This window comes from Acipenser ruthenus, chromosome 14, assembly GCF_902713425.1.
Source record: "Acipenser ruthenus chromosome 14, fAciRut3.2 maternal haplotype, whole genome shotgun sequence".
NCBI classification, from domain to species: Eukaryota; Metazoa; Chordata; class Actinopteri; order Acipenseriformes; family Acipenseridae; genus Acipenser; species Acipenser ruthenus.
Window position 1 is genome coordinate 9,223,542 of NC_081202.1, and position 22,132 is coordinate 9,245,673.

Below are 22,132 nucleotides of genomic sequence, written 5' to 3' on the forward strand. Positions count from 1 at the left end.
TGACACACCTCCTCAGTTCAGCCAGTACTGAGGGAGAGGTCTGTGCTCTTTGTTGTGGTCACCAGCATCGCTAAAGGCTCGGGTGAAGTTTGCAAACCTGTTTAATCATTTCTTTATTATTGTAAATTCAATTTAGCAAGATGTGCTGAAAGGCATCACTTAGTATGTGACTCCTTTCTGCCTGCCTGCTCATCGGCCAGTCTCTCACATCATGGAATTACATGGAAATTCAGATTTTTAGGGTATCTGAATCTAGGTCATTATGACCTACTTTTGCATGAATCTGATTGATTGGGATAACAAAGGCTCATGCAAATCTGATGCCACTTTGCTTGGATATTTTACTGTAAAATTTCCTGAAAGGTACTGTAAATGTAGTACATGATAATGTACAGTTTTAATGTAACAACACTGATTTGTGAGCTGTTGAAGCTATTGATTATATCCAAAATGGGACACTCTATTCTGCACAACGCACATTATAATAGAGTGAATCTAAAACTTTAAACCAATAAATCACACTAATACTACTACTATTACTACGACTACTTAGTAGTACTACGACTACTACTACTACTACTACTACTAATAATAATAATAATAATAATAATAATAATAACAACAACACAGTCTGCCATGTATAAGATTTATAAAGGTTCATTAGGTCCAGACATTCCTTTAAAGTCTAACCCAATCCCCTTACTCATATATTTATGAATAGCTTTTATTCACAAAAATCATGAGTTATTTAAAGAATGCCTTTTCACTGATATTCATGAAACTGTTCTATACAGTCATTGGCTCTTTTTAACAACAATTTTGTAAGGTTTTGTGAATATTTAACTTTATTCATAAAAACTGACTGGAAAAAAAATGAATTGAATTAACGCTTTGATGATTAAAGCTTTGTGAGTCTATGAGATGGCAGAGTAAAGAGTACATCTCCCTGCATACAGCCGAGGTACATGCAGTGGAATGTACAACAGCTGTGTTCCCTTTCAAGATTGATGGCCAGGTAATATTTGTATATTTAGTAAACTCACTATTTATTACATGATTACAATACAATTTAATAGTGCTCCTGAATGATCATGGAAACGTTTTATATAAAAAATCTGCTTAAACAATATCAGTACATATAAATACCTACAGTATGCATATCTTTGTTACAATATGTCTGTATCATATTGAAAATAATTACCATCTTCATTATAACAGTCTAATTAGGAAACAATCATTGCGGGTCCTAAAGTGAGGTGGACTTTATCATGAAGGTGATTGTAATTGGTATTCATTGTGATGGAAGAATTGGAAAAGTAGCCGTATACAACATTATAACAATGAACTCTTAATAAAATGAATGTAATGTTTATTTAACTCAAGTGATCTTCACACGGTGAGCTGCAGCAATGCAAATAAAGCATGTTTTAGAAGCTTTTTTTTAACCAAGAAAATTCCACGTTAATTCCATTCTCAATGAAAAACAAGTACTTGGGGCCTATTTTAATAATCGAAACAGTGGCAGATCTTAATACCGCCGCCTTAAAATGTATAAATCGGATTTTCTGCAGATTGAGTCATTAATACTTAAGACTAATAATACTATACCCAGTCTACCTTAATAAGAAGTTCTAACTGTGTTATCTGTGTGCTATAAGAAATTACACCATTTTGATGTTGATTCATAAAAGATCACTAGAATCTGAGCATGTTATTACATGAAAGCACACTGATAACACAGCTAAAACTGTCTCATTATAAGGCCTGGTTAATTGTACTGTTATCACAAACTGTTCTGTTTCTGTTTCACACTGTTCTCCCACAATGTTTTGTTTAGCAACTTCTTATTAAGCAGCCCTATCAGCTAAGAGGAACAATTGTGCACTTTGTGTGAAAACTTGGCACAATTATTTTTGGATGCTTATGAATAAAAGTAGCTAGAATGGAATTTATTTTTACCCATGGTGACTATGGTAGAACGTACCTGAAATCTTGTTATGAAAGCAGTTTTCAAGTCTTATAAGCATTTGTTTTCAGGATATAAGACCTAAATGACTTTTCTTCTATGTTCGGACATTTGAACTCAGCTGGCAAGTTCTGCCTTCAAAATGAGTCCAATACAAGGGCTGTTGTCTGCTGTGAATATATGCTCACGTAAGTGACAGTATGACACATTATTGCTGAGTCATACTAGGCTGGAATTACCCTTATGGAAAGCATTAGAAACATTTGAATAACATTTTTTTCTTCTTCTGGGGTTGAACTACATTGGCACACAGAACCAAGGCATAGCAGGAAGATAAAAACAAATACGGACTAAGCCAGGGGAACGATAGCCTCTATTCTGTACTGTGTTGTAATGAAAAGGCATGACTTCTTTGAGTAAAGTCAAAAAAGTTACACCAATAATAATGATGATTATTTCTGTTTTTTTCCCCGTTTCTCTTAAATTGCATTTGGTTTCTTATGATCTTTAAACTGAGATATTTACTGAAATCCTTAGTAATTTAAACACAACACGAATAAAAAAGTAAAGCCTTTTTTATTATATGAGCAGTAATGCGTTTTATAGGCCATGAGCATCTCTGGTTCAGTCTCAAGGGACAGATATATATATATATATCTGAACGTGTCACACATGTACATGTATCCATTTACATCTGCTTATATCTATCAGTAAGCCAGTCATTTTTTTTTTCTTTTTTTTTTGTAGGCATACTTGGCATTTTACTTCATTATTTTGTACTCATTATCCTTGGAATTCATTTATCTTTTATGTTCCGCTTCAACCCTCTTTCATCCTTTAATTATGTAGTAATTTCCTTTCCAAATGAATTTATTCTTCATCTGTAGGCATCACTTGAATTAGTTATTAGATTGATTAGCCGGTATTTTTAAATAGTGGCTAAGTCTCTGACTTTGGAACACACTGATGAAGGATTGAGATCTGCTTTTTGAGAAATACTCACTGGATTCCCATGGAAACAGTTTATGAGTGGAAAAAAAAGTAGATTTTGCGTCAGTAATTTGATGTCTTGGGGAAGTTTCTTTTCTGTTCCGTGCACCGCATCACAAAAATAAGAAAGTTAGCAGGATTTTTTATTTGTGGGACTCAGATGTCCCTTTTACTATAAAGGGTTAACGCATTAAGCATTCTATAAGCAGCTTAAACAAAGGACATTGCTTAGGTCTAAACTTTGATTTGAATTTATAATTATCCAAAATTAGTTTATAATTATAAAAAAGTTTACTTTTATCATCATTTCACAGGGACCCAAATAATTATCAAAACTACATATGTAGCTTTGACCTCTTTCTGCAAACCCCAAAGTTTGAATTAATTAAATACCAGAGTACTGGGCCTGCAATGGACCTGGAATAAACGATTTTAACAGAATTTTTAAATTTTTTTCGTTCATTTTATCAGCTTTTGGTCTTTGTTCTTGAGCACATGGAAAAAAAAACATCTATGGATGTTTACACTGGATTTTGATTCAAGCTCAGTCTTTTTTTCTTAAAGTTGAAACTCGCAAGGATAAGAATCAAGAGGCCTACTCTGTCGGAACTCTTGCAAAATATGAGAAATTAGACCATTTTGACTGTCCAAAAAATTACTGAGAATAACAAATGTGAAGGAGTGTGAAGGTTTCTTAGGTAATTTGATTGACCAATATATACAAGCAGACCCAATATCTTTGTATACTTGATTTACAAAGGACCTGCTCATCCAAGCAATGTGAAAGAAGTTTGAGACAAGTGTGAGAAGTTAATTAGCAGCAGCGTCAATGCAACGTTAAGACTTGTTTAACAGGAGATGTGTGTTTTAAAATACATTTTAGGCGCTCAGGCCCAATTAAATGGATTGACAGAAGAAACAGAGGGGCAGTTTACAAGCAAAAACTGAAAAGCGTGACAACAGATCTCTCGCGCTTTTTTGGTCATGACAGTTCTGCTTCCACGTTTACATGGGAGCCAGAGCATGATGGTCTGTGTGACGAAAAACAGGCAGCTTTTAGGCAACTTAAGTTTTTAGCTATTGCAACTACCGACAGCTACAACTAGTAGAATAAATTGACATCTGCTTAGTTTATCACATAATCCTACGGAATTGCCCATTCACAAAGGCTTTATCGTTATCTCAGTGTATACAGTGCCTTGCGAAAGTATTCGGCCCCCTTGAACTTTGCGACCTTTTGCCACATTTCAGGCTTCAAACATAAAGATATGAAACTGTAATTTTTTGTGAAGAATCAACAACAAGTGGGACACAATCATGAAGTGGAACGAAATTTATTGGATATTTCAAACTTTTTTAACAAATAAAAAACTGAAAAATTGGGCGTGCAAAATTATTCAGCCCCTTTACTTTCAGTGCAGCAAACTCTCTCCAGAAGTTCAGTGAGGATCTCTGAATGATCCAATGTTGACCTAAATGACTAATGATGATAAATAGAATCCACCTGTGTGTAATCAAGTCTCCGTATAAATGCACCTGCACTGTGATAGTCTCAGAGGTCCGTTTAAAGCGCAGAGAGCATCATGAAGAACAAGGAACACACCAGGCAGGTCCGAGATACTGTTGTGGAGAAGTTTAAAGCCGGATTTGGATACAAAAAGATTTCCCAAGCTTTAAACATCCCAAGGAGCACTGTGCAAGCGATAATATTGAAATGGAAGGAGTATCAGACCACTGCAAATCTACCAAGACCTGGCCGTCCCTCTAAACTTTCAGCTCATACAAGGAGAAGACTGATCAGAGATGCAGCCAAGAGGCCCATGATCACTCTGGATGAACTGCAGAGATCTACAGCTGAGGTGGGAGACTCTGTCCATAGGACAACAATCAGTCGTATACTGCACAAATCTGGCCTTTATGGAAGAGTGGCAAGAAGAAAGCCATTTCTTAAAGATATCCATAAAAAGTGTCGTTTACAGTTTGCCACAAGCCACCTGGGAGACACACCAAACATGTGGAAGAAGGTGCTCTGGTCAGATGAAACCAAAATTGAACTTTTTGGCAACAATGCAAAACGTTATGTTTGGCGTAAAAGCAACACAGCTCATCACCCTGAACACACCATCCCCACTGTCAAACATGGTGGTGGCAGCATCATGGTTTGGGCCTGCTTTTCTTCAGCAGGGACAGGGAAGATGGTTAAAATTGATGGGAAGATGGATGGAGCCAAATACAGGACCATTCTGGAAGAAAACCTGATGGAGTCTGCAAAAGACCTGAGACTGGGACGGAGATTTGTCTTCCAACAAGACAATGATCCAAAACATAAAGCAAAATCTACAATGGAATGGTTCACAAATAAACATATCCAGGTGTTAGAATGGCCAAGTCAAAGTCCAGACCTGAATCCAATCGAGAATCTGTGGAAAGAACTGAAAACTGCTGTTCACAAATGCTCTCCATCCAACCTCACTGAGCTCGAGCTGTTTTGCAAGGAGGAATGGGCAAAAATTTCAGTCTCTCGATGTGCAAAACTGATAGAGACATACCCCAAGCGACTTACAGCTGTAATCGCAGCAAAAGGTGGCGCTACAAAGTATTAACTTAAGGGGGCTGAATAATTTTGCACGCCCAATTTTTCAGTTTTTTATTTGTTAAAAAAGTTTGACATATCCAATAAATTTCGTTCCACTTCATGATTGTGTCCCACTTGTTGTTGATTCTTCACAAAAAATTACAGTTTCATATCTTTATGTTTGAAGCCTGAAATGTGGCAAAAGGTCGCAAAGTTCAAGGGGGCCGAATACTTTCGCAAGGCACTGTATGAAGGCTGCCTGTCTGCCACTGCCTGTTTCCTCATTTCTGTAAGGACTGTTCATTAAATTATAATTTACCAAATCCCAAAGAGAAAAAGAATTTGCTGTTTAAAATATTACAATGTTTTTTGATTGAGAAAGGATTTGCTGATGAGTGTCAGAGAAGTTTTCATTCCAAAAGAATGCTAATGGTTTGGAACAAATCAAAGCTTTAAAATTTAAAATGAAATTGCATTAAAATGTTCACAAACTAAGGAATTTTGTTTTTAGTTTTGACATGATATTCAATTATTGTCTGTTTTGTATCTAAAAAGAGTATTGGAGGTGAGAGTTTTTATGACATTGCTTCCAACAACTAAAGGAAAGAGCCATGTTACTTCCTTGTTTAATCAATTACTTGAGATTATATACAGTAGGGTACAAAGTTACAAACCCATCTGACCAATAAAAACTCTAAGAAGGTCACTAGTAAGTTACCTGTGATCATCTGAACAGCACACGTTTAAATGAAGGGCCATCATCACTTATTCAAATGTTATTCTGCTGTTTTGGACCAATCGTGGTATCAGTCAGGAGGTCAAGGGCACTCAACAGACCCCTTGGTGGTTGTTCTACCTTTTAGGTTTCAAATTAATACAATGAGCAGTCCCAGTGATACAGCGATGACCAATAACATCAACCATCAGTCATATAGATTGAACAGCTCTTTTCTTAATACCGTTCTTATATTGGTTGTTCCTATTTTTGCTCCCTTGTTTCTGAGAGCCTAGCAAGTGTCTACTTATTGAACTGGCCCAGGTAGGTTGATAATTTTATAAGGATATTCGAATGTCACGGAAGGCTGTAAATTGTTAATTAAAAAAAACAAAAAAACAAAAAAAAAGATAGTATTTGTGCTCAATATTGTTGTGCCATCAGAGTGAAAACAAATTAAGTGTAACATTGAACAAAATATTGACAGGACACAGCAAATAAGCTATTGAAGCTAATTAAGGGTAGCTCATTGATTTCAAAATCCTAATACTAAAAACATTGATGGCCACCAGGAAGCGAAGACCTTTTTGATAAGTCCCACCAACCCCCAGCTACAGTGTTTATAAGCCATTGTAAAAGTAGATTCCACATGGCTCAATAACTTCTTTCTACCAAAAGAAAAGAAAGGGCAAAAACTGTTTATGCAAGCGATAAGGGTTTTATTTCAAGGCAACCAAGCACTGTTTTTATTCAGCATCTGCCAAAGTTATGCAATATCATTTGCTTCCCTGTGTTCTATTACATCTTAGATCATCAGGAGGAAAAAAAATACACCTACACATGATAGCAGCTAAACAGAAAAACAAAACCATACCAACAGCGACAAACAAATGACATGGTCTGCCCACACATGAAATATCTATGATTTAACCAGTTGTGGTGGGTTATGTATGAAGATCTTCAATCTGTTGTTGATTCAGAGCTACAGATCCCATGCATCTTAACATAACACAATGCGAGGCTCATCCTCCTGCCACAGGGTTCTCTTTAATGTTGGGGTCTATTGCTTATCTGTCAAGAAACAAGCTAATGTAATCAATGAAGGGAGACAACTTGGATCCCAAGATGGTGGCACAGCTGACAGAACAAGCATCTGGAAAGCCCATGAGGTGTTCACAAGGGATGATATCCTGTCAAAAGCAGTAATTACAGCAGGTAATTGGTGTCATTTACCCCGTCACAGCCTGGTGACTGTGATGGACGCAGGACACACTGCCTGTCACATATTGTTAGCTTTGAAGTGCCACGGATCACAGAAACAAAAGAGGTTGCCAGCATGTGATATGATAACAGAAAAGATACAATTAAAAAGTGAATAGAGGTTCTGAAATGTTATAATCTGCATAAACGAGAAGCTATCTGGTCAGCAGGATGCACATGAGGGATGGGTTTAATCTAGTATGTTCTTCCATGGGCTCTGTTGAAGGCAATTGGATTGTAAAGCATGCGGTTTATGATTCATGGATGTCTCGGCTCAATTTTCGAATGCTGATTGCTTGCTGGTTTACAATCAAAAGAGACAAGGTAGAATCGTGAAGTTTAAAACATAGACTGTTATTTATTTTGCAATAACATATGCATAATATCAGACCTTATTCAGAATAGACTAAAAAAAGATGTTTAAATAAAACTTGAGTTTATTGTTAAGAACATTGTGATGTGGGAACACTGGAATGATTATCTGTAATTTACCACAACCTTGAAAATATATATCATGTCACAAACTTTGATTACAAAGTGCTATTCAGAAAATATAAATGTGTCATTGTTCTGTCAACCCTTTGCTTTTGTCAATAGCTATGTGCTTCCTGTTCTTTAGGTCCTTCCTAGATATTCATAATATCTGTATAACCGTGATTGCATTGTGTTAAAAGACTCCTCAATGAGACTGTCAACCATTCTGTAAGGTTAATGAAGTCATTTGCTGCCTTGAATTTCATTACATGAAGACAATTAAATCCCTGGCCTCCAGGTAGGACAGCTTCATAGTCCTGAGGGAGTTTCTTAATTGGTATTTAGCCAATGGATCTATGAGTTTGATTTAAAATACAGCAAAGAGGTTGTTTTTAAGTCAATTATGACTTGTCATGGGATTGCCACACGCAACAACACTCATGACTAGATAGATGGAATAGATGGAATCTGGAGTATAAACGTTTTAGCTTTTATTATAACAAGGAAAATGGCATCTACTGCACAGCCTGTATTACTGTCAGATATTTTTTTACATGAGTCATTCACAGAGATTTGACGCAACACTACATACTATAACGTCAGTTTTGATAGATTAAATAATGTTACATTTACATAAAGAAACTGTCTACAAAATAACCGTAAGGCTTCATGAATAAAGGCCATGGTTTTTAGGTTGCCCCATATTACTTGTTAAGCCATATATTTAACATTTATGAATAAAAAAATATATGCATTATAGTGTCTTGAAATCTAAAATAAATTGACTGTAGGCGATTCGACTCAAAATTCAAACAGCAAGATTGATGAAAGCATGTGCACAGCACCAACCAAACTTGATTCATGTTACCTCCCTTGTGGGATTAGGATCCCACTTTGAAATCATGGTCATTTGGAGGGCATTCAGAAATTGCAAGTTAAACTTTTCAGATGTCAGACTCCAGTAGAAAATGTGTAGGAGGTTAAAGGGAATCCAGAAAAGAGCTGCTCTGCCAAAGAAGTAAGCAGCTTCGCTCTTTGACCTGGATCAGGATGCTTAGTACTTGTTTTTGGATAATCTTGCACTACAGCAACGTTACTTGACAGCTGTTCTGTTATATTGGGGTTATTGCAGACATTGACTAAGTGCTTCCCCGATCACTCAGACAATGGCGCCGGAGCCTTTCTGAAAGTAGGGGGGCCAAGGTCGGGGTGAGGATTTAGCCAGAGGGGGGGTGTGGGGGGGTTGCAATTTTATTTCAAACAAACATCCCACAAAGTAGATGTATATACAGAGTATAACAGCAACTAAACATTAAGTGCTATACAAGTGCCTTTTCTGGCAGTGCACATGTATCTATCTGTGGCTGACCATTAAGTATGGGAAGGAGTTATATGTCAAATCATTATATGGAAGTGAGGTCACAAATTAAATTTAGCATTACATTATTCAGCATTATAAACTCTGTGTTAAAATAACAAATGGTCTCAGCTTGATAGACTGTTGTACACGTCACACACCACTCACACAATAGGATAAGGCACTAGGCTGCTTTTCAGGTAGTTTCAAAAAGATATACCAGGGACTGGACATGCTTGGAGAACGAACTGCTCACTGGGAGGGTGGTACGTCCAGGGCAGGCTTGTGGGTGGCCTCAGGGACGTATGTGGTAGTTGTGGTTTTTGTGGTTGTGGTTGTGGTGGTGGGGGGCATATCTTCAAAACCATGGTTCATGCATGATTAAAGATGCTATTTTTCTTTTCTTTTCCTGCAGAGCATGATGAATGTATGACAGGACAACACAGCTGTGATGAGAATGCTCTGTGTTTTAATACAGTGGGAGGGCATAACTGTATGTGTAAACCCGGCTACACTGGGAATGGCACATTTTGTAAAGGTAAGATTACTGAATTGTGTTGCCGTTCATTAAATACAAATAGTTTTTTTATCGCTTTTTGTATATATATATATATATATATATATATATATATATATATATATATATATATATATATATATATATTATAATACCTGACAAAACAAGGTACATTTGATCCCTTGTTTTATGAAGCCTACTGACCACAACCAATTTCTAAATATTTAAGTTATTTTCTCAGTAATAGCATAGCAACTCTCATCATCTCTGGGATATAATAATTACCATACTGCTAAATATTAGGGATATATATATATATATTTTGTTATTATAGGGTTGAGATTTAATTAACGGTATTGCAAACTCATACTCAGATATTCTGCATTTATTGAAGCATCCTTACATTTCACAGAACAAATGTGAGAAATATCTGTATACCCGACTCATTTATTTGAGATTAAAGTGTGAAAAAAGTAAGCAGAACAGTAACAGTGACTGAATATTTACACTAATGACACTAAAATAACTGTAAAACAATAGATTAATCAAAATAATTCATATTCTTAAAAAACATTAAGGACGTATTTGGTGTTCTTGGTGGTTAGTGGGAATCATTGAAGAAAACAGTTGCATTCAATATTTGTAATATTAAATATTATAAGCGCTTAAACTGCTTATTAGAATTGTACTACTCCTGTATATATTTGCTGTGCTTTTATAGATAATACCATTGTTTTTGTTGTTTTTTTTATTAAACCCTCAGCTTTTTGTGAAGACGGTTGTCAAAATGGAGGTACTTGTATCCCTCCAAGCATGTGTTTGTGTCCTCAAGGTTTTACTGGCCCCGGATGTGAAACAGGTAAGAATTGTGCTGGGACGAACACAGCAATTCTACAGCAAAACGTTACAATATGTAACACGTTTAAGTAGAAAAATATCCCAGGAGTAAAGACTACGTTGTGTAGACTGTACTTTACCCCAGTGAATTAACTACAAAACAAAGGATGCCAAATAGCAATTAAAGTAAAACGTAGTTTTTGTTTATTCCTGAAATAAATAGTAGTTTACACAGCATTTTATTTATTTTTTACTTTTTTTTCATTCCTTGTCATTGCCGTTTCTCCACAGTAAACAGTGACCATAGACACATTTTCATAAAGTAATAACATGAGGTTTTACTTTATGAACACTTTAAATAAGACAAACGTGGAAATGGCGTTGTAAAATGATGGGGAAAAAAACACTGTTTTGGTTCTCGTCTATTACATTTCACATAACAAAAAAATATATATATAATATATAAAAACTACACAACATTTCCAGCAAGTTGGGTACTGTTTAAGCGAGGCATTTCAGAATGACATGCTTGCCTTTTTTCTGTCCCATGAGATTCTGACTCGCTCTAAAGCAGCACAACGTGTTTTTGACCCAGATGGCCTTCCATAGAGATCACTATGCAAGTGCACGCTTGGTTTGTTTACTTTTTTCTGTCTAAAACTTTTATAGAGGCTCAAGCTGCTGTGTTGATCCTGTGGTTTATTTATTTATTTATTTATTTATTTATTTATTTATTTATTTATTTATTTTTATATATATTAATCTCACATATCTCACAGAGCTCTTTTTCATTTGCCATTTTTGAAACTGTTTTGCAGCTTCTGGTAAGGCGGAAATAAGTGCAAGGTATTTTTGTCATTTCTAGCATATAAGAACATCTGATTTTTGTATCCGAATACATGTCAAAAAATATTTAAATATTCGAATATTTGTCACAGCACTAGGTAAGAATATACAATTATTTTTAATTCCTTCTTATTCATAAACAAATACATACACACGTAAAATATCAGAATAACATAATTTAAAATGATGGCTTCTTATATTTATTTACTGGCATGCAAATGTAAACAATTGTTATTTCTAAGAAGCAGGATCTTGGGTTACTAAGGGGAAAGAAAAATTCCAAGCACATTCAAAGAGATGCTCAGTAGAGCATAACAATGCCTGAACCTTCTGCCAGCTCAGCATATCTGAGCTAAGAGCCTTAAATGCTATTAAAGGATATCTTCCTGCTTTTTATGGTGTGCAAGGAATGTCACTTAATTGAAATGCATCCACCTTGGAGGACAAATAAAGGATTATGCGGGGGCTAAGGCTGTAAGAACAGAGAGTCATAGGACAAATACTGTAAGACCCATACTTTTTTTAGACACAATATATATGAATGTCATTAATGCCTGGTAGCCTAGCCCATATTTATTTTTGTGATAACTCTGTGCCTGTATGTTGCAGTGCAGTTTCATTAAAAATGTCTTTGCACCAAGGTGCCACTCTTGACCAGGGACACACAAAGCCCCCTGCTGGGATTGGAGGAAAATCAGATAGGGATGTAAACAGTTAGAGTGGAAAATCAGCAAAGAGATCATCTCATCACGCTACAGCAAACTGTTGAGACACCTGAATAGTCTTCCAGACTGTGCCCTTACTTTCATGTTTCATGCAGTAGCTTGGTAACATCTGTGACTCAGGTTTGCCAGATGAAATGAGTCAATTAGTTTGACAACTGGAGAGCAGAAGCCACGGATCTTCAGTCCTCTTGATTGGTCAGAGGGTTGCAGCGGTGAAACGACATTCGAATTTGACAGAGAATTGTGGAGTACAATTGATATAAAAAAAAATGATCCAAGAAAATAATAAAACATAACTGTTCTCCATTTTATATCGACGCTGTAATAATTGGCTTGCACATTCCTCCCAATTCCCATTAATTGCTTGAGCACATACCCACACGGTGACAGACTAACACAGGCAGCTTTACTCATACATTTTTTCAACTTCAAACCACCTTAATAACAAAACAGTGAGCTCATCAATAGTTATTGGAGAAATGTTGGGATTTACTTTAAAGCAGACTGAACAATCCTTGATTTCTTGGATTGAAAAGCATTGTTTTCACAAGGTGAAACAAAGTTAAAGATGTTGATTTACTGCAAATAATTGTTTTGTTGCACATTACATCTACAATGGGTGCAGTCAAAAAATGGTTCCCAGAGGCTTATGTCCAACTAGCAGCTGGAATCACTTCATTAGCCTCTTACATTCTGTGTTCAAATTCAACATAATTGAGAGGCTCTCTGCATCACTGACAAGAGAGGTTCTCCATAAAGTGATGCAGCATAGTCTCCTTATTCAACTGTGTCATTCTGACTTCCACAGTTATTGATTAGACACGTCCTATTTAACAGGATTGTCTGCCATTTATTGCTTCTTTCAACAGAGTTTCACACGCTTTACTTTTGCTTACACCATATTACTCCCTGATGAAGATGGTATCACTTTATTTTGTCAAAGCCAGGCTACATCTTCCATCTATCCTGTGCTATTGGATTTTAAGAGAGTTGCAATGTTTTAGTAGCCATTAGATCGTCCACTCCGACATTTGTTTTCTGCTTGCTTAGCATTCTTTATCCGCAAGCTTAAATCTTGTATATCTGTGAACAGGGAAAATATGTGGTCTGTATGGTCAGAGGTTAAAGCAATGTGGCACTGTTCATTTTTACTAGACAACACTGGTAATGGAACAATAGTAAATAATATAAAATCTAAGAATATACCTGTGTACCAAACATTAAGAAAATGACACAAAACATGTACTGTCTCTATGAAGCTGTAGCTTCAAAAGCCGCTTTTATATTAGGTCAGACGTCAAAGTAAAGGGTGCCGTTGGATTGAAGAGCTTATCAGTCAATAAGAACGGACCCAGATCCATTCTACACGTATTATATATTTAATAAAGGATGAAATACGACCTCTACCTCTACCATGCCAATACGCTGATACATTAGGGGACCATTTTAAAGTCCTGGTATATGAATAAATCATCTCAGGTCAGGAAGGTTAATGCTGATGATTGTGATGTTCAGATCAATTTGTTTATTTTTCTTAGAAATAAGATAATGCTGGACAATGATTCCCTTGTATAGCTTCCATCATATCGTATTCGTAACTGCAACAAACCCATGTGTCAAAAGGTTCAGGAGCCAAACAAAATACATTGATAAAACAGGACAGTTTAATTGATGTTATTAAATCCCACACTCTTTAAGTCAGTCAGTAAAGCACATCGGTCAGAGACAACAATTTATCAGTACTGTGAGTATTCATTAAATAGTTTTCTAACTGAGTTGGGTTAATATAAAAGCTTGATTAACCTCTCCTGAATGGACTGCTACTAGAGCTATTGTAAGTCATCTTGCAGTAAAGTATACATGACTAGAGATATCAGATTAATGTAAAGGCATCAATACCAGCTCCTGTTGCCTTATTGATTGATCTAACGGGCTCATTTCATTAATTGAAAGGTTTTCAAAGCCGTGGGGGATATTCTTTTTATGGTGCAAGTAGACCCCTAGAGTCTGCGAGAGCGGGGGCGGAAGATGACTCAGCGTTGGACAACACGGTTAACGACTTAGGAACGGAAACGGATATGAGTATGGAGAGTACTTCACAAAAGACTAGTTCAAGATCTGCAGTTAGCAAAGACATGGAACTCCAGGTTTGTGTCTGCGGCTGGAGCAAGGCGACAACGGTCAGGGGTTTGAAGATTCATCAAGGGAGAATGAAATGCTTGAGGGAGAAGGGACAAGGGCCTCGCATTGATCAGTACTTCTTACGAAGTCAGTCAAGTCAGTCGAATGAAATCCAGCGACATGAAGCAAACCACAGTTTGCAGGATATCAGCACCCCTGTCATAGACGTGAGGAGGACTTGCATGGACACAGTTAGTGATGAACCTAATGATCCTTGTGAACCCGGTCAGACAAACCAGCATAAGAGAGAAAAGAACTTCAACGGGCACAAGCCTGGAGTTAAATGGCCAAGAGCTTGTGAGAAAACTGCATGGGACACAGTAAACACAGATCTCTGCTTTGCATTGGAAAGATTAAGTGGAACAGTTGAAAAGAAGCTGGATAAATTTGGGGACATCATCTACGCATATGGAAGTGAGAGGTTTGGAGTTGAAAAAAGGAAGGAAAAAGTACAAACTATTCCTGGAAAGTCTAGACGACAGCAGGAGATTGAACGCTTAGTTAGAGAAAGGAGACAGCTGAGGAAGCAATGGAGAAGAGCAGAACAAAGTCAGAAGGAGGGACTCAATCTCTTACAAAGGGTCATAAAAGATAAGCTTGCAACATTGCGCGTAGCTGAGCGCCTATGGAAACGCTACAAAAAGAAGGAGCGTGCGAGAGCTAACTTTTATAAAGACCCATTCAAATTTGTAAAGAAGTTATTCACCAGTGAGAAGAATGGCACACTAAAAGCATCTAAGGTTGAGCTGGAGAGATATTTGGAGGAAACACATACAGATTCAAAAAGGCAGGAGCCTATGTCAATTCCGTCAGACATCCCACCTATCAATCCACCAGAATACCAAATGGAGGACTGTGCACCTAAGTGAAAAGAAGTAGAGCAAGCTGTGAAAAAAGCAAGGGCTTCATCATCTCCAGGGCCTAATGGAGTTCTGTACAGAGTGTACAAGAGTGCTTCAGGAGTTCTACGAATTCTGTGGAAATTGATGAAAGTGGCATGGGAAAAACAGGTTGTACCAAGAGCATGGCGCCGAGCAGGTGGAGTCTTTATACCTAAAGAAAAAGATTTTATAAGCATCAGTCAGTTTCGTCCTATTTCCCTATTAAACGTAGAAGGCAAGATTCTCTTCAGCATTATTGCTCAGAGATTGTCAACTTACCTATTAAAGAACTGCTTCATTGACACTTCAATACAAAAAGCGGGCATTCCAGGTTTCCCAGGATGCTTGGAACACATCAATGTGATCTGGCAACAAATTCAATCAGCTAAAAAGGAGAGGAAGGAGCTCCATGTGACATTCCTGGATGCACCATTTCTCCACTGGCTTTTACCATGGCAATGGAAGTAATCATTAGGGCATCAAAATGAGTAGTAGGAGGAGAGCGCATGGCTTCTGGAATGCGACTACCACCAATTCGAGCATACATGGATGACATGACAACCATGACTACAACAGTAGCCTGCACTAATCGGTTATTGGGCAAATTAACCAATAACATTGAATGGGCACGAATGCAATTCAAGCCCAGGAGCATCTCTATAATTAAAGGCAAAGTAGTAGATAAAACATTCTTCATTAATGGTGAGGCAATACCAACAGTGTCTGAGAAGCCAGTGAAGAGTCTTGGGAGATGGTACGACGGGGATCTAAAGGACACAGTTCGTGTGGGAGAAGTTAGACAACAAGCAGTGGAAGGGTTGAAGAGCATAGACAGCAGCGCTCTACCAGGCAAACTAAAACTCTGGTGCTTTCAGTTTGGTCTACTGCCAAGGTTGCTGTGGCCACTGACTGTGTACGAGGTTTCTTTGACAACAGTAGAGAAGCTGGAAGCTTTAATCAGTTCATAGATCAGGAAATGGTTGGGAGTTCCACACTGCCTCAGCAGAGTGGGACTTTATGGTAAAGGAATACTGCAGCTACCAGTCTCCACTCTAACCGAGGAGTTTAAGTGCGCCAAGGTCAGACTGGAAATGACATTAGTAGAGTCACGCGACAAATGCGTAAGGGAGGCGGCACCTGTGTTGAAAACTGGAAGAAAGTGGGCGGCAAAGAAAGCTGTGGAAGATGCAAAGGCTGCCCTTCGAATTAGTGATATCATGGGGCAAGTTCAGCATGGAAGAGGGGGTCTTGGTCTCAGTTCATTTCCTCCTACATGGCACAAGGCAGCCCCAGCTCAAAGGAGGAAGCTGGTAGTCAACGAGGTGCAAAAGCAGGAGGAGAGGATGAGGTGTATAAAGGCCATTTCCCAGGCCAAGCAGGGAGAATGGATGAGATGGGAGAGTGTGGAACAACGCAAGATTGGCTGGCAAGACCTATGGTCAATGGAACAGAGCAGGATCAGTTTCCTCATCAGGTCAACATATGATGTTCTCCCATCACCACAGAACCTAAACCTCTGGGTAGGAGAGGATCCCTCATGTCCTTTGTGTTCATCACCTGCAACATTAAGGCACATTTTGACAGGATGTAAGGTGGCTCTTAGCCAAGGACGGTTTACTTGGCGCCATGACCAGGTGCTGCGATGTTTGGCCTTAGCATTGGAAGACAAGCGTAACATGACCAATAAGTTGCCACCTGTTCCATCAAAACATTATACACAAAAGACAACATTCCTCTGCCCAGGAGAGCAACCACCAAGAAAAGGTGTTAAAACCAATCCTCGCCCAGGACAACTGGAAGCTGCTAGAGACTGGAAAATGCTGGCAGATGTTGGTCAACGGCTTATTTTTCCACCTGAGATTGCCACCACTAACCTTCGACCAGATATTGTCTTGTGGTCTGGATCAGCACGCCTTGTTCAACTGGTAGAGTTAACAGTGCCATGGGAGGATGCTGTAGATGAGGCGTATGAGAGGAAGAAACTGCGGTATGCTCAACTAGCCACTGAAGCAGAACAGCAAGGATGGAGAGTCCGGGTTTACCCAGTGGAAGTGGGTTGTCGAGGATTTGTGGCACACTGTACAACCTTGTTTCTCAGAGACGTCAGATTCAGTGGCCAAGAGTTGCGTCACACAGTGAAGAACTTATCTGAAGCAGCAGAGAGGAGCAGCAACTGGCTGTGGTTGAGACGGAAAGATTCTGGCTGGGGATCTCAAGCACAATAGAAAGAAAGAAACGCTGATGTACAGGTAAGTAAGCTGGGCTGAGTTGAGTGGGGGACGGAGGGGGGTGATGCTGGGACGCCAGAATCACCGTCGAGCCCTCTTGAGGTGTCGTGGGCTAGTCGACGAAACACTGAGGATGGAAGGTGCCCACTTGAAGACCCCAGAGATGTACCCTACTTAGCTCAATCCAGACGGTTGTCATGCTGATGCGCTGGGGAGGCCGCACTGTGGTTGATCCCCGGAGCCAGCATCGCAGCCGTTGTGTGTGCTGATGCGCCAGGGAGGCAAAATAAGCTGATCCCTGGAGCCAGCATTACACTTCAGCCATTAACACCAGACAGAAGGATATCTACCTCATCAGATGGAAGGAAACGTAAATGGATGGAGACACATATGGATCACATTAGTTTACTGTAAAGCTACGTCTTAGTTGGTACTTATCTTGGCGAGAGCCGAGTTCAAATCAGCATGAAGTTTTAACATCTACTCTCGTGTAATGGAAATCATCTTAGTTTGTAGTATTAAGGCTGAAGGAAGCCATTGTATTTTATCTTGCTCTTAATTGTATTAATACTTGTACTGTGCTCTTCTGTGGTTATAGAGCCTTTAATCTCATCTCAACGACAGGGATCAGAATCTGTAACTGCAGTGCATCACACAACACCGCCTGTCGCATTTGACTATCAATAGTTATGGTTTATATTGGCCATTGTAAACTGGGACTGTTGGATTGAAATGTGTATTGCCTTGGTCCACCTATCTTGACCTGAAAACCTTCTGCCATTCAGTCCTGGGCCTCTTCAAAGCCAATTTTTGCAGCGTAGCGTGGCGATTTTCTAAAGTGTACAAAATGTCCATTGAGGGCTATTTTTAAAACCAGCTGTATCTTGGTTTTTGAACAGGTAGTCTTCCTACACCTACTGTATTTCCTACAGTATTCTATAAAGTATGATTCACTAAACACTAAAAATACAAACACTAAGAGTTATCATCATCGTGGTTTTTACTTGTGAATTTTAACTGCAGTTTCTAAACAAAATTGAAACTTGAGTCACAATGTCACAATGAAAACATAATCAACCCGTAGAGAAAGCACTACATAGTTTATTTATTCAGACAGAGAGAACTTGTACTTAAAGTGGCAATCCATTAAATAAGCAATAAATGTACAAAAGACAGTATGTAAGATTACCCAAGATGTATAGTGGCCTACTCTTGTGTGTCTTAATGCTGTATTTTTTCATACTGAATTTCTACTGAACATTTGCTTGGTAGCATTGAAAAGTCATACCCCGTGGCTCAACTGGTAAAAGCACAACCATGTGGTGTGCAGGGTGAGTCATACAGTCAGGGGGGTGCAGGTTCGCATCCTGGCTGTGTGAAGTCGGTGGTCTTCACTGGGGCCCTGGCGCTCCCACGGGAAAGGGAGGAAAAACTGGCAGGGACTGCAGTGAAAACAACCTTCACTTCTCCTGAGCTGTGGGGGATTGCTGCAGTGAAGGAACATAGAAGTCATCATCAAGTTTCAGGCTTAGTGTGCCTACAAAACACTCAGCAAAGGGTGATGAAGGGTTGCATTCCTAATGAGCTAATTGTTAATTAAAGTCAAACACATTACTGAGCATTATGTCCTTTTTGAAAAAAATAAAATAAAATGGTTTGAGACCTTATATCGTATAATGTGTTGTCCCTGACAGCCTGGTTTTAAAAATGTATCAAAACATTGTGCTGTGACAGTGCCTTAAGCAAACTCAATAAATGGGGCCCTTCAGCAGTGAAAAAAAATGCATACTTCAGTTCAGCAGGTGTCCTGTTGCTGAACATGGTTTATATAAGGTGCCTAGTTATGTTCAATTGCAAACATAGAAAGACATTAACAAGTTCTGTATAATTAGGGTTTCTGTTTTTCGCATAATCATGTTTATTTTTAGAAATTTTCAGGCTTTTTGTAGATCGTCAGAAGTCAGCGTTTGTCAGGCTTTTATTGTTTATACTACCGAAAAGTTAATTGACCTGCTCGTTCTGGTATTGCCCAAAAGTAATCTGAAGTACACGAATTTAAACGATATTGGCTTCATTTGTAGTGAAAGCAGCAATGGCTTGATGTTGATGCAGGTTTATATGTGTTTCTGAACACAGAAAAGCTTTCACTTTATAATGGATCCACTCTTTGATAAAGTGGCAGACTGACTAATGCCGCAGCGCATGCAGGCAGGTTTTTTATTTTTATTTTGCCACAGCCACTGGGAATTCACTAAAAGATTGGATGGCAGCTGGTGAGAGTTAGAAAACTAAGTGAAGCCTCCAAAAGGCATTGACGATCTACAGTAACACCCTATTGCAACTGGAGCAGATGGCACTCAAGGCTGTTATGCGATGATGTCATCTACTCATTGTGCGCACATGCATGGATCCTGTATAGACTGTGTTGTTCAACACGATCATATCATTGATTAAGAAAATCATTTCTCACTACAAAAGCATTAGGGAAAGCAGTTGCAAAATACCGGATTGTATTAGCACAACAGTGCTACAAAGTACTGTTTATATAAGTACATGTGGGGAAAAAGGAAAGAATATTAGTTTGTTGCATTTTCTAGTGATTAGTGCAGGATTTATATGGCATTAAATTTAAGTATGCAGTTATTTCATTAAGTTAAGTGTTTTTTTTGTTTTGTTTTTTAAGGTAGTACCGCCACTCTTTAACTACTGTATATTAATACAGCCATTTATTAACATTGCTTCAACAAATGTGAAGTAACACAAAAAAAAATGCTTTATACATTTTAGGGCGGTCGTAGTAAGTTTTTATGAATATCATTTTAATTCATTTATTTTCCCAGTTTGATGATATTTTCAAATTACTTTCTTCTAGTTACTGAAGACAGACCAAATTAAAAGAAAAGAAGAATAAAACTCCATGTTGGTGTAGTAAGCCCATTGCAACAGCACTAGCTATTACACTGGTGTTATCTCTGCTAGCAAGCCTTCCACCCAGGCCACAATGCATGAAGCAAAACAAAGACCAGTTTTTAGTATACTCTATTTGGAAGGTGCAATATTGTAGGTTTGTGGGTGCAGTGATCTGTTCTAGGTACAAAAGTCTACAGTAATTTAATGTTTGTCTGGCATGTTAAAAGAAGTAGTGGTTTGTCCAGAAATTCCTTATATTGTAAACTGTCAAAAAGTCTTATTCAGATCAGTTGAGCTGATATCAAATCAACATACAGATCATGTTCCATACAGACTGTTGCCATGTTGAACCTTTTGCACTCAATTTAACTCCCAGTTATATATGTGACATTTTTCACTTGACTTTAAATCTATGACCCAAACCCACGTCTAATAGCTGCATCTAATTTGAGCTCCTTTTTAAAATGAACCCATTAAAGGACCAAAGAATATGTTTTCAGCAGTGTACTATTAAAAGTAGGTTTGGGTTTTAATAATATATAATATTATTTGATAATCAAAGACTTAACGCTGATACGAGGCCAACATTTATCGGAATTGTTATATTATAACACAGAAACTTACCAGTGAGCCAGTATGGAATCGTGTTTTTAAATACAAGCTCAGCCATTGCATTACTATATGACCCCAGGGGAGCTCTTGGTTCAGTTGTTTGTGCTCCAGGCCACTCAGAAAGAATACTGACGACAAGCACCTTCCCACTGGAAATAACATTTGACATGTCACCTGGGTTAGCCTGTGTTATTGATGTTATTAGGCCTCCAGGCCATAGGCTGGGAAGCCTACTTATTGCTGGGATTATTCTTATTATTTTTCTTTCTGCCAGAGTTGCTCAAAAACTCACCAGATTTGGTAGATTGGTAGATGCTAATAGAAGATGGAAAATGCTAAATAACTTATGTCTTAAATCACATGGTTTGGCTGCCATATTGGATTGAAAAAAAACATTTGTCTTTTGAAAAACGACTTATTGCAGAGTGCTGAAAGTTGGAATAGTTGTTGAGGGATAGTCTAAGATTAACTGGTGTTCGTAAGAAGCTGATAGGTTGTATGGTATAGTGGCTATGCTGCATGACATCAAAATCGCACGGTACAGACATCATAATCACAAACTACAAAGATCTTCTCCCAAACCGCTAGTCTGATTGAAACAAACCCAATGGCACATATGATCGTAGTGAGGTTGTCTTTAATGGGTGTTAAAGGAAAGTTGCTACAATAAAAAACATGGCGGCCATGTTGGATGACATCATCAACATAAAAAACTGGCTAATAACTCCTTGTAGAGTGCAGACAGGGCCGTGGTTACTATGGAACACATATAGTAACCCATGTATGCTCTATAAAAAATGTCATTGCCCTATTTGCTAAAAATGTTGGTACTGGTACTGTTACTGGCATTCTGCACTATTTGCTAAAGTGTTTGGTACTGGTACTGTTACTGGTACTGGAAGCTGTAAAGTTGCTGGCAACTCTAGTTATTATTATTATTATTATTATTATTATTATTATTATTATTATTATTATTATTATATAGTCTTAGATATTAAATGAAAAACACAAAGCTACAACACCGTAAAACTTCAAATACTCGCCAGTCTCCAATACTC

General features: G+C 38.0%; 1 protein-coding gene across 2 annotated transcripts in view; it reads left to right on the plus strand.

The window, feature by feature from the left end:
- LOC117420121 (protein kinase C-binding protein NELL2-like) overlaps window positions 1–22,132 on the plus strand; it is a 73,698-nt gene that overhangs the window by 32,196 nt on the left and 19,370 nt on the right. For both annotated transcript variants that reach the window (XM_058985747.1, XM_058985746.1), the window contains exons 14-15: window positions 9,753–9,875; window positions 10,618–10,713. In XM_058985747.1, coding sequence (XP_058841730.1) covers window positions 9,753–9,875; window positions 10,618–10,713 — 219 coding nt within the window. The remainder of the gene's footprint in view (window positions 1–9,752; window positions 9,876–10,617; window positions 10,714–22,132) is intronic.